This window comes from Gobius niger, assembly GCF_951799975.1.
Source record: "Gobius niger genome assembly, chromosome: 7".
In the NCBI taxonomy this organism is placed as follows: domain Eukaryota; kingdom Metazoa; phylum Chordata; class Actinopteri; order Gobiiformes; family Gobiidae; genus Gobius; species Gobius niger.
Window position 1 is genome coordinate 36069148 of NC_136858.1, and position 14289 is coordinate 36083436.

At 36.4% G+C, this 14289-nt stretch overlaps 1 protein-coding gene across 1 annotated transcript in view; it reads left to right on the plus strand.

Moving 5' to 3' along the window:
* The window catches only part of marchf5 (membrane-associated ring finger (C3HC4) 5), a 37136-nt gene extending 22847 nt beyond the window's left edge, over nt 1-14289 (plus strand). The window contains exons 3-6 of the mRNA XM_079560612.1: nt 7430-7560; nt 9251-9434; nt 12041-12207; nt 14129-14289. Coding sequence (XP_079416738.1) covers nt 7430-7560; nt 9251-9434; nt 12041-12207; nt 14129-14245 — 599 coding nt within the window. The 3' untranslated portion in view covers nt 14246-14289. The remainder of the gene's footprint in view (nt 1-7429; nt 7561-9250; nt 9435-12040; nt 12208-14128) is intronic.

Consider the following 14289-nt stretch of genomic DNA (forward strand, 5'->3'; position numbering starts at 1 on the left):
TTTACAAAAAACAAAAAAAAAGTGACAAATTACACAAATTTGACAAAAATACAATAAAAAGTTACAAAAATTTGATAAAAATTTGACAAAAAATTACAAAAATGTGACAAAATTGATAAAAAAGTGACAAGAAATTGACGAAAAAAACCCAAAAGTGTGGCAAAAAAGTGACAAAATATTGGTTAAAAAAATTACGAAAAAATGTGACAAAAATGTGAAAGAAAATTACAAAAGAAATACCAAAATGTGACAAATTACACAAATTTGACAAAAAATAACAAAAAAATGAAAAAGTTACAAAAATTTGATAAAAAATTGACAAAAATGAGTTGAATACCCAACAAAAAATGATGAAAACAAAATCTGATGATGTGAGGAAAAAGATCCTCTTGGTTCAGGCGGGAGTTAAGAGGTTAAACGGATTTGTATTTTCTACTTGGGATGCTTAAAAGGTGCATTATGCAACTTTTAATGCGAACAAAATGTATTTGTTCGTATTTGACCTTGTAGTGACCCAGCGGCTGTATGAGTCACAGTGGCCTCAAAAAAGCTCCAGGATCAATTGTTTTGTAGGTTTTCTGGTGGGAGGGTCCCGTCAGTAGAGAAACCACTCATACGGCCGCCGGGTCACTACAAACATACATTTTTTTTCCACATAAAAAGTTGCATAAATCACCTTTTAAAGGTAGAGGTTGAGGCCGATATGTATGGGCACTTAACCTCTTAACTCCCGCCTGAACCAAGAGGATCTTTTTCCTCTTCATCAGATTTTTTTCCATCATTTTTTTGTTGGGTATTCAACTCATTTTTTGCAACTTTTTTGTCATTTTTTGGTGATTTTTTTCTCATATTTTTTTCTTTTTTTTTTTTTTGGGTCAAATTTTAATCAAATTTTTGTAATTTTTTAACATTACAACTGTCCTGGGACTACAGATGAAAAATAGCCCTTAGGCTAATTCTGGCATATTTACATGTATAATGTATATTAATATTCACTGTCCCTGTAATAAATAAATAAAAATATTTTTTTTTGTCACATCATGTCACATTTTTGTCATTTTTTCGTCATTTTTTTAATCAAATTTTTGTCATGTTTTCATCCATTTTTTTGTCAATTTCTTGCGACATTTTTGCCACTTTTTCATCCATTTTCCGTCACTTTTTTGTCACATTTCCATCATTGTTTTTGTCTCAGTTTTGTTGCTTTTTCTCAGCTTTTTTCCAGAAGCTTTTGGACTGGGGGTAAAGCCAAACTGGAGAAAATGTGCTCTGTTCAGGTGGGAGTTAAGGGGTTAACAATATCGGCTTTTGGCCGATATTATGCCGAGTCAAGGCCGATATCTGCCAACCGAAAATGATAGCAACTTCCTGTTTTCATTGGAAAGAGCTCAAAGGACCATAAAGGGACTAGACGGAGTTACAATGTTCAAATCATGTATGTTTCTCCCCCTACATGTTCCTCCATGTCCTAATGACCTGTTCACCACAACTGCCTCTAAAATCCTGCACCGTCACTCAGAAAGCTGTTAATTCGGGTCCGAAGTGCCGTCATGCACGAGCTTAATAGAAACTGCAGTTACACGTACGACCTAAGGTGGCAGTAGTGAGTATAAAAATGTAAACTTCAATCTAGTCCCTTTTAAAATGAGCCCTCCCACAACTTCCGGTCACACGTTTGTTCACCTCGCATCATATTTTGTATATTTTATGTTGCAGATTTTGCTTATAATTTCAGAACCATAAGAGATGGACTAAATCAACTCCGTCTGAAGTTCCTACTAAACATGAATGTGAATAAATCAACCCTGTGGCGGTCATAAAGCACCCCCTGCTGTCACAGTTCAACACTAGCACCGGATTATAGACGAGACAAGAAAAACACATAGGTCAACCTTTACTGTACCTTATTTTTTCTATTAATGGAAAAAAATGAATGAAACTCAAACATTTGTGGGGGATAAACACTGCGTCTAATTACTGTAAATCTGAAAAACACTGAAATCCACGTCATCCAGACTTATCTTGAGTGATTTGCTGATACGAAGATGGCCGCCCCCATAGTGTTGTGCGGCGTCAGAGTGACTCGGGGAATCTCCTGATGTCAGCCGGACCCGAGGAGATGGGATTGTGAATGTCACTGCACCCCGGACGATCGAGAGGTCAATGGAGAAGTCGATGCATCTCAGAGAAACCGTTTAATCGATTATTGTCATTGCAGAAGGAAGTGCATTTAACATGTTTTTTACCTCATTATTCGTTACTGTGATGGAATTCTGCTGCTTTAAGTCCGAGTTTTGCAGAACTGAAGGACAATTTCATGAAGAAGTCGGAGGAAATCATTTGTGACAGAGATTTATATTGGAATGAGGAGCTCCAGTCGAAGTCTTCACCAGCTCATTGTCACTATTTAATTCTTTCAGAGATGTTCAACCGTTCATATGCAGAGATGCTTCAAAAGTGACGTCCAGTCCTTTGTAGTTGGAATAACTATGTGAGAAAAACATTTCTGACCCTTGAAGGGGACTGTTGGACAAAGTGCAGGGTCTGAAACTGTCCCGATATTCAGGACATTTAACCCCTTAACTCCCACTTGAACCGAGCGCATTTTCTCCAGTTTGGCTTTACCCCAGTCCAAAAGCTTCTGGAAAAAAGCTGTGAAAATGGCAACAAAACTGAGACGAAAACAATGATGGAAATGTGACAAAAAAGTGAGAAAACATTGACAAAAAAGTGATGAAAAATTTATGAGAAAGTGGCAAAAATGTCACAATAATTTAAAAAAGAAATTGACCAAAAAATTGACAAAAAATGACAAAAATGTGACAAAAAATGATAAAAATGTAAAAAAAAGACAAACATTTGATAAAAAATTGACAAAAAAATTACAAAATTTTGACAAAAAATTGACAAAAAAATTACAAAAAATGTGACAAAAAAAGACAAAAATTGATTTAAAAAAATTGACAAAATTTTGACAAAAAAATGACAAAAAATGACAATAATCCGAAAAAAAAAATGACAAATTGGATTAAAAAAAATTGACGAAAAAATTACTAAAAATTGACAAAAAAAATTACAAAAAATGATTAAAAAATTTACAAAAAAATGACAAAAATGTGACAAAAAATGACAAAAAAAAAATGAGTTGAATACCCAACAAAAAAATGATGAAAAAAAAAAAAGAGAGGCGTGAGGAAAAAGATCCTCTCGGTTCTGGCGGGCGTTAAGAGGTTAAACTGGAATGAGAAATAAAAACATAGAATCCTTTTTTTTTCTAAAAATCAAACAAACTGAGGCACTCCGAAGGTAGAAATATTAAAAAGCCTTCATTTAAACATGGCTAGATAAGGTAAAATTGCCAACTCGTTTCGGCTCTAGGCCTTCCTCAGGGCAAGCTCGAGATGGCTGCCTCTGCACAGCTATAAGCTCACAGCATTGGTCACATGTCACAAGTGGGTTGGTCCAAGGTGGGTGTGTTCGTAGTCACCTGGTTTGTAGAATACAAAACATTAAAATATGTACAATACTCTGTTCTTTACAAGACCATAGAGAGAAATGCAAATAATTACAAAACCCATACATTTTACAAAAATACAGACAAATCTAATTCTCCATTGAGGCCAGGGTACTCCATAGCTTTGAGGGTATAGATCCAAAAGGATTCCCTTTGAAGGAGCTTTTTTAATCTGTCCCCTCCTCTGATAGTCTCTTGTATTTGTTCTAAGCCACAAATTTTAAGGCTTTTGCAATTCCCATGGTGAACATCTTTATAATGCATGGCCATAGGATACAGGGGGTTGCTAGTTCTTATTGCTTGTTTATGTTCTGCTAGTCTGTTTTTCAGTTTGCGTTTTGTTCTGCCAACATAAAATCGACCGCAGGGACATTCAAGTCTATATACAACATAGGTAGTGTTGCAGTTGATGATGCTTTTAATGTTGTAAGTCTGACCTGATGTTGTATCCTTGAAGATGTTAGTTCTTTGCATATTTTCACAAAAAGAACAGTTACCACATCTATAGCAACCAGCTTTAGTGCTGAGCCATGTCTTTTGTTTTATTGGTGAAAGATGACTGTGAACCAGTTGATGACCAAGAGTGGGGGCTTTCCTAAAACTAATAGTGGGGGTCTCTGGGAGAGCATCTCTCAGTGTGCTGTCACTTCTTAAAATACTCCAGTTTTGTTTGATTATCTGTTTAATTTTATTAGCTTCTGTACTGTATTCTGTCACAAAAAACACTTGGTTTGAGTTCTCTTTTTGTTTTGTTTTTTGAATCAGTAAGTCTTCTCTATTGGAGTTTTTAGCTCTGTTGTAAGCCGAAGACACAGTATGGTTGGAATATCCTCTCTCCTTAAATCTCCGACTCATATCCTGAGCATTTATTTCAAAATTCGAATCAATGTCACAGATGCGCCTTAGCCGTTGGAACTGACCAAAAGGAATATTTTCTAGTAGCCATGGAGGGTGGAAACTATCAGCTTTTAAGATAGTATTCCGGTCAGAGGATTTCCGAAAGATTGTGCTGTGTAGATTTCCTTCAGGGTCTTTCAAAAATTTTAAATCAAGAAAGTTAATTTCTGTGGACGAGTAGTCTAGGCTGAGTTTTAGATTTGTATTAGTGCTATTTAAAAAAGAATAAAATTCCAGCAGCTCTTGCTCAGACCCTGACCACAATAGAAGCACGTCATCAATATATCGGCCCCACCACAAAATGTTATCACGAAATCTATTTAGTTCAGAATACACAAATTTTTCTTCCCAGAAACCCATGTACAAGTTAGCATAGTTAGGTGCGAAGCATGCACCCATCGCAGTGCCTTTTTGTTGCCTGTATAGCTGATTCTGAAACAGAAAAACATTATTTTTTAAAGTCCATTCTGTCAGTACCACAATAAGTCCAGCAGGTGGCATCATTTCTGGTGCTCTCTTCTTAAGAAAATGTTCAAGTGCTGCTATTCCATCTTGATGGTCAATGTTTGAATATAATGATTCCACATCCATTGTTACAAGAAATCCCTGATCAATCTTTTTCATAAGTTTTAGTTTATTCAACACTTGTGTGCTATCTTGGATGAAGGATGGCAGGGAACTGACAAGTGGTTTGATGTGGAAGTCAATATATTTAGATAGAGGCTCAGTGAGGGATTCATTTCCACTAATTATGGGTCTCCCTGGTGGGTTTTCCAAGTTCTTATGGACCTTTGGAAGCATGTAGAATGTTGGAATACGTGGGGTTTTACATTGTAGAAAGTCTTGTTCATTTTGTGTGATCCAGTTTTCATTTTTAGCATGTGTGAGTAGGGTCGTGAGCTCAGATTTAAGTTCCTCCTTGGACCAACCCACTTGTGACATGTGACCAATGCTGTGAGCTTATAGCTGTGCAGAGGCAGCCATCTCGAGCTTGCCCTGAGGAAGGCCTAGAGCCGAAACGCGTTGGCAATTTTACCTTATCTAGCCATGTTTAAATAAAGGCTTTTTAATATTTCTACCTTCGGAGTGCCTCAGTTTGTTTGATTTTTAGCTGAAACTGATCCCTGCACTGAAGAGCACCCAAAAGACTAAACTTATACAACTTTTTACATCCGAGTAGCACTCCATTCTCCCAATTTTTTCAACTCCTTTTTTTTTCTTTTTGTCAATAAGGAGGTGGGCAGTAAACTAAATCTTTTTTATTTTTATTGTGACCAGAGATCCGCATACACACATAGCTTTGCCATCTAAATTTTTTTTTTTTTTTTTTTACAAGTGATCTGGTATACAATAGCTAATCGATCGCTAATTTGACAGACGGAAATGTACCCACTATATTTAACACCAACACTGTTTTGAAACTTTTCCCGGTGATTTCAACACGAATTTAAATGGTTTAAAAAGTGACGTGTCTCTGTCGGGTTAGGGTTTGGTAATGTTTCAAAATGAATACCGACTTCCATGACCAGACCAGCTCGCCAAAGTCTGTCTGACTGAGTTAAAAGTTTTTGTTGCCATTTCCATCTGGAGTCGTCTCCGTGTCGTCTCCATGTGTCCCGTCGGCATCGCCCCCTGCACCTCCCTCCGCCCCTCAGAGCTATAAATACTCAGACCGGAGCAGGCTCTTTCAGTAAATATTGCATGATTTCCCCTGAGTGGAGGAGCGGAGGATGCAGAGGTGTGTGTTTTTTTTATATATATATAAATAGGTCGCGCTCTTGTGTCAAAAAGAGATGGATTCAATCTGAAGTGCACTGTGGACCTGCTTCAGACTTTAAGCTTCTCTGACTTTAGCCTCAGACGTCTCAAAAGTGAAGTTGGGGAAAGTTTTGACCGATACGGGCGGAGACACTGCCTGTGATCATGATCAATGGGTTTATATTAACCCCTTAACTCCCACTTGAACCGAGCACATTTTCTCCAGTTTGGCTTTACCCCAGTCCAAAAGCTTCTGGAAAAAAGGTGAGAAAATAGCGACAAAACTGAGACGGAAACAATGATGGAAATGTGACAAAAAAAGTGAGAAAAAATGGACGAAAAAGTGACGAAAAATGGACGAAAAAATGACAAAAATGTGACAAAAAACATGACAAAAAATGGCAAAAAAATGACCAAAATTTGACCAAAAATAAAAATGACTAAAATGTGATAAAACATTGACCAAAAAGTGACCAAAAAGTGGCCAAAATGTCACAAAAATGTAACAAGAAGTTGACAAAAATAGCCGAAAAAATTACAAAAATGTGACAAAAACATGACAAAAAATGGCTAAAAAATCGGCGAAAAAATGACAAAAAAATGACAAAAAAATGAAAATAAAAATAATTAAAAATGACAAAAATGTGATCAAACATTGACCAAAAAGTGACGAAAAATGGATGAAAAACTGGCAAAAAATGTCACAAGAAATTGACAAAAAATTGCTAAAAAAAAATGACAAAAATGTGAGAAAAAATGATGGAAGAAAAAATTTTCATCACTTTTTTTGTTGGGCAGTCATCTCAATTTTGTCAAATTTTCGTGACTTTTTTGTCACTTTTTCGTCAAATTTTTCGATTTTTATTTTGTCACTTTTATTCACATTTTTTGGTCAAATTCTTATCACTTTTTTGTCCATTTTTTGTCACTTTTTCGTAAATGTTTTCTAAATTTTTCGCCAAATTTTTCTCACTTTTTTGTCCATTTTTTGTCCATTTTTGTCATTTTTCTGTACATTTTTGTCACTTTTTCGTCAGTTTTTTCTCACTTTTTTCACATTTTCATCCTTGTTTTCGTCTTTTGTTGCTATTTTCACCCCTTTCTTCCAGAAGCTTTTAGATTGGGGTAAAGCTGGAGAAAAAGTGCTCGGTTCAGGTGGGAGTTAGAGCTTAATCCATTACCAAATAATCGTTAGTTGCAGCCCAAGGCGCTCGATCTTACGTGAATCCTGACCTGCCGCTCCTCCTCTGCCCCCTACAGGCCCGGTGGTGTACGTGCTGGACCTCGCAGACCGGCTCATCTCAAAGGCCGGTCCCTTCGCCGCCGCCGGGATCATGGTGGGGTCTATTTACTGGACCGCCGTCACCTACGGGGCGGTCACGGTCATGCAGGTAGGACGGAAGATAAATGACCACAGATAAACGACTGCAGGGACAGATCGAACTGACTTCAGGATGAACTCGGCTGTTTCCCAAAGCACAGGTCCCGTTCCTTATCGTCAGAGGGAGGGAAATGAACAAAGAAGATGTGTTTGATCCTGGGGGGGCAGGTCTGCTGAGTGAGGGCTGTTCTGAGGGGAACACTCACACCAATACATTTACGGACGTTTTCTGGAAATTTAGCTTGTAAATTTTGAGAATTTTCAAAAATTAAAAACTGTTTGCTGATGCTTTTGCATTTTTTGGTGAATAAACAATTGGTGAACTATTAGCTTCCCATTTGTTATGTTTTTGAATCATAAAACATGCACATGCAAAACATAACACAGCTTTCCTAAACCTACTTTCTGCTTATTTCTCTTTCTAATAAGCAGTGGGACAAAACGGCAAATTTTATATATATATATATATATATTTTGGGTTTCTTTTCTTTTCTTTTCTTTTTTTAGTCTGAGGGGGCGTGGAAAAATGGATGAAAAAGTGGCAAAAATGTCACAAAAATGTCCCAAGAAATTAACAAAAAATGGACGAAAAAATGACAAAAAAGTGATTAAAATTTGACAAAAAAATCACATAAAAATTGACCAAAAATGACCAAAAAATTACAGAAATGTGAGAAAATATGACCAAAAAAATACAAAAATGTGACAAAATGTGGAAAAAAATGACAAAAAATTGATACAAAAAAAAAAATGGCCGAAAAATTTGACAAAAGATGGACAAACATGGAACGAGTCTCTCCATTTCCAAAAGCTTTTCTTTGTATCAGACTCAAAAATCAGACAAACTAAAACACTGTCCTCTTCAAACCCTGGTGGTTCAGTGTATATCAAATCAAATGTTTATACTTCTATACTCTACGTCAGGGGTAGGAAAGTTTCTTCGGTGGAGGGCTGGTTTTCTTCATCGTCAAAAGACCAAGGGCCGGACCCTCCAATCGAAGCAACTGAAGTAAAGCATCACTTTCCATCTTGAATTAGATAAATTACTGAAAATCACCTGAATAAAGGTTTTTTTATGCTAAATTTGAGTCGGTTTATGCCAATGAAACAAATAGAAATCCCACTGGAAATCAGGCAAATTATTTTTTACTGTAAAAATGTTTTATTATACACTTGAAATGATCCAAAATAATCTGAATTAACTAAAAACTTGTGCTTGTTCCATTGGCAAGAATAGGTTTTATCTGCTTTAAGGCCAGACCAAATCCACTCCAACTTTAGATTTAATCTCTTAATTCAAGTAGATTTAAGTCATTTCTACCTTTAGATGATTATTCTTTTAGGATTATGGCCGAAAAGGGTGCTCTGCCAAGACATTTTCAGGTATTTTTCACATTTCTAGAGCACTTTAACAGACATTTTATCTATGATTTGAGTCATAATATTTCTCAAAATCATCTCGAGGGCCAGAGTTTGGTGATGGAGGGCCTGACGTTGCCTACCCCTGCTATACGTTAATATTTGTCTGTCAGTTGTTTTAATTCCCGCTTTATTCCCAATGATTGCCTTGAAAAAAGTCCAATGTTGGAGATTCCTGTGATCTTGCGAGCGTAAAGCTTTGGGAAACAGCTCGATGAATCTGATGTGTTGTGTTAGAAACTGCCCGAGTGTTGGACTGTGTTCTGCTGTGTCCCGTGCAGGTGGTGGGTCACAAAGAGGGTCTGGACGTGATGGAGCGGGCCGACCCCCTGTTCCTGCTCATCGGGCTGCCCACCATCCCCGTCATGCTCATCCTGGGCAAGATGATCCGCTGGGAGGACTACGTGCTCCGGCTGTGGAGGAAGTACTCCAACAAACTGCAGATCCTCAACAGTATATTCCCAGGTCAGACGCTTCACTGCAGCGACTCCTCCTCATGTGAAGAGCCGGACAAATGCACTGGAACATCTGAACACACGGATTCAGCAGGAGGGCGATTGTTCAGTGTTTACATTTAAGCATTCACTGATCAGTCTCTGGCATTATGTGAAATATGTTGAAAAGCACAAAAGTAAATTAAAATGTGGCAATGACATCACACATAGTTCTGGCGGCCATTTTGAACACCGAAGTAGAATTATGCAGTACTACAGCATGTAACAATATCTCTACTCAGGATATAAATGAAAGACAACATGTACTCGTAATCATTGCTCAAGAAGAAAACAGTTAAAACACGACAGACGTTTATGTGAAGAAACCAGTGAGTCAGTGTTCAACCCCTTAACTCCCACCTGAACCGAGCACATTTTCTCCAGTTTGGCTTTACCCCAGTCCGAAAGCTTCTGGAAAAAAGCTGTGAAAATAGAGACAAAACTGAGACGAAAACAATGATGGAAATGTGACAAAAAAAGTGAGAAAACATTGATGAAAAAGTGGCAAAAATGTCACAAAAACGTCACAAGAAATTGACAAAAAAATGACAAAAATTTGACCAAAAAATGACAAAAAAGTGAGAAAACTTTGACAAAAAAGTGACGTAACATTGATGAAAAAGTTGAAAAAATGTCACAAAAATGTCACAAGAAATTGACCAAAAAATTTCAAAAATGTGATAAAAAATTGACAAAAAAATGTCAAAAATGTGATAAAAAATTGACCAAAAAAATGACACAAATGAGTTGAATACCCAACAAAAAAATGATGGAAAAAAAATCTGATGACGTGAGGAAAAAGATCCTCTCGGTTCAGGCGGGAGTTAAGAGGTTAAGCTGCTCAAGACGTTAGCATGCTACCAGTTAGCAACTGTCAACCATTGACAGTTGATTCATCCAAATGTCAGTGGCTTCAACACGATAAACACACGTGTGTGAACACTGAGGAAATACTACAGTAACAGCTCTGACCTCTGACCTCTGTCACATGTTGTAACCAAGGCCAGATGTTTGTGGTTCAGGACTTTCTCTTGGAGAGGTCAGAACTGAGCTGTTGGAGATAAATGCTAACCGGTAGCAGGCTAACGTCTTGAGCAGCTTAACCTCTTACCTCCCGCCTGAACCGAGAGGATCTGTTTCCTCACGTCATCAGATTTTTTTCCCATCATTTTTTGGTTGGGTATTCAACTCATTTTTGTCATTTTTTTGTCAAATTTTTTATCACATTTTTGTCATTTTTTTGTCAATTTTGTATCACATTTTTGTCATTTTTTTGTCAAATTTTTATCACATTTTTGTCATTTTTTGTCAATTTTTTGTCACATTTTTGTCAATTTTTGTGTCAATTTCTTGTGACATTTTTTCAACTTTTTCATCAATTTTTCGTCACTTTTTTGTCACATTTCCATCATTGTTTTTGTCTCAGTTTTGTCGCTATTTTCACAGCTTTTTTCCAGAAGCTTTTGGACTGGGGTAAAGCCAAACTGGAGAAAATGTGCTCGGTTCAGGCGGGAGTTAAGGGGTTAAACACTGACTCACTGATTTCTTCACATAAACGTCTGTCGTGCTTTAACTGTTTTCTTCTTGACATAAAACACACATACATTACATAAAAATGCCACAGTCGATCAGTCGTCTTTCATTTTCACCCGGAGTAGAGATATTGTTACATGTTGTAGTACTGCAGAATTCTACTTCAGTATTCAAAATGGCCGCCATAACAACAAAAAGTCACTTGACTGAAAGGCAGCATTCTTACTCCACTTATCACATTTTTGTCAAATTTTTATCACATTTTTGTCAAATTTTTATCACATTTTTGTCAAATTTTTATCATTTTAAAAAAATAATAATTTTAATCTCATTTTTTTTGTCAATTTTGTCACATTTTTTCCCCCACATTTTTGTCATTTTTTTGTCATTTTTTTGTCACATTTTTGTCATTTTTTGTCACATTTTTGTCATTTTTTTGTCACATTTATATCAAATTTTTGTCACATTTTTGTCATTTTTTGTCACATTTTTGTCATTTTTTTGTCACATTTATATCAAATTTTTGTCATTTTTTGTCACATTTTTTGTCACATTTTTTCATTTTTTGTCAATTTTTTTAATCACATTTTTGTCATTTTTTGTCACATTTTTGTCATTTTTTGTCACATTTTTGTCAATTTTTAATCCCATTTTTGTCATTTTTTTGTCACATTTTTTATCACATTTTTGTCATTTTTTGTCACATTTTTTATCACATTTTTGTCATTTTTTTGTCACATTTTTGTCACATTTTTGTCATTTTTTTGTCAATTTCTTGTGACATTTTTGTGACATTTTTTCCACTTGTGAAATGATATTATACGTCAAAGAAATATCACAAAAAAGCGTTTATTGGAACATTACAGAGCACTGCAGTTTGGGCTGAAATTGAACAACATTTCTTTGCCCATTGTGTTTCTTCTTTAGTATTTTGGCAATAAAATGGCATTTATATAAAGCTGTAAAGTTGACTTGTATAAACCAAACTAAATGAGCAGGTACTGTATGGGACAGTGAATGAACCCGTGCCCCTCTGTCCCGCAGGTATCGGGTGCCCGGTGCCGAGGATCCCGGCCGAGGCCAGTCCTTTGGCGGATCACGTCTCTGCCACCAGGATCCTGTGTGGGGCGCTGGTTTTCCCCACCATCGCCACCATCGTGGGCAAACTCATGTTCAGCAGCGTCAACTCCAACCTGCAGAGGACCATCCTGGTGCGTAAGACCCCCAAAAACTCCAACCTGGCAACCGGAGGGCGTGTGTGTTCTGTGTGTTTGTAGTTTTAACCTGTTGTAATTGGTTCGTTGTTGGTTAAATTGTTCTGCTATGAACTCCGGCCGAGGCGAGATTCTAATGAACTAAAGTAGAGAGACACAAATAAAGTGCACTCATTTTAGTATGAACTGTATTTTTAGCGAAATAATGTACAAATATAAAGATGAACACACAGAGGAAACAATATGCAAACGAAGTAACAGTAAAACCCGAAGTCACTTTGAGTAATTGTTTTAATATTTTCTACTTAAATGATAGAAAACCATGAATTATGACTTAACTTATAGCAACATTTTTATACTATTTAAACTCACTTTTTTATTGCTCAAAAGTTTCCCGTCTTCTTTTTCAATTCTCTTCCCTCTGTGTGATACAAACACACACATGCATATATACGCGTATACACATGCACATACAGACAATCTTGTACTTCTATCTTCGTGAGGACACTTAGACATAATGTGTTACCCAGACCCTAATCCTAATCCTAGCCCAAACCTAAATCTAATCTAAACCCAATTCTAATACAAATCCTAAAACCACATCTTGACCTTCAAACAGTCCTTCAAATAGGTGAGGAGCACCCAAAATGTCCTCACTCTGTTGGTTAAAAACTGAAACTGGTCCTCACAAGGCCCTAAGGACAAGAACACATACACACACGCCACATTAAAATGTTGGCATAAGAAACTTGACTTGCTTCTGTCTGTATGAACTGTGTATGAATAGTTAACTACAAAAGGGATTTTATGCTGGTCGACAGTGAGAATTTGTGAAATGTAGTTAAACCATTGACTGTAAAATGCAGAATGAACTTATTGCGGCCGAGTTCTCCCTGTAACCGTAAGGAAAATGGCGGCTCATGAACTTTCCGTTGAAACCTTTTAGCCTTTAAGTCATTATTAAACAGGGGCTTGTCTCTCTTACCTCCCCGTGTTAGTCTGAACCTCTTAACTCCCGCCTGAACCGAGAGAAGATTTCCTCACGTCATCAGATTTTTTTCCATTTTTTTGTTGGGTATTTAACTCATTTTTGTAGCTTTATTTTCATTTTTTTTGGTCATTTTTTTGTCAAATTTTTATCACATTTTTGTCACATTTTTGTCAAATTTTTGTAATTTTTTTTGTAATTTTTGTCAGTTTTTTTTGTCAATTTTGATCACATTTGTATCACATTTTTGTAATTTTTTGTAATTTTTTTGTCATTTTTTTGTCAGTTTTTTATCACATTTTTATCACATTTTTGTAATTTTTTGTCAGTTTTTTGACATTTTTTTGGTCAAATTTTTATCAAATTTTTGTCACATTTTTGTAATTTTTTTTGTCATTTTTAGTAATTTTTTTTATCCCATTTTTATCTGTTTTTTTTGTCAATTTTGATCACATTTTTCACATTTTTATCACATTTTTGTAATTTTTTTGTAATTTTTTGTCAGTTTTTTGGTAAATTTTTTTCAGTTTTTGTCCAATTTTTATCACATTTTTGTCACATTTGTCATTTTTTTTGTCAAATTTTGTTATCACATTTTTTTATCACATTTGTCATTTTTTTGGTTACATTTTGTCACATTTTTGTCAATGTTTTCTCGCTTTTTTGTGACATTTTTATCTTTGTTTTCGTCTCAGTTTTGTCGCTATTTTAACACCATTTTCCCAGAAGTTTTTGTATTGGGTTAAAGCCAAACTGGAGAAAACGTGCTCGGTTCAGGCTGGAGTTAAGGGGTTAAACACGCGCAACATCGTCCTAATTTTATTCTTTACTATGTTTTACCTTCACCCTGTTCTAAATATTGGATCCGGCTCCAAAAACCCGGTCTAATTACCAGCATGAACTCACCCGCCCTTTCCTTCCTCTCCACAGGGGGGCATCGCCTTCGTGGCCATTAAAGGCGCCTTCAAAGTCTACTTCAAGCAGCAGCAGTATCTGAGACAAGCCCATCGCAGGATCCTCAACTTCCCCGAGCAGGAGGAGGCCTAGGCCGGGACACTTCTCTGCCCCCCCCCCGGTGCCCCCCCCCCACC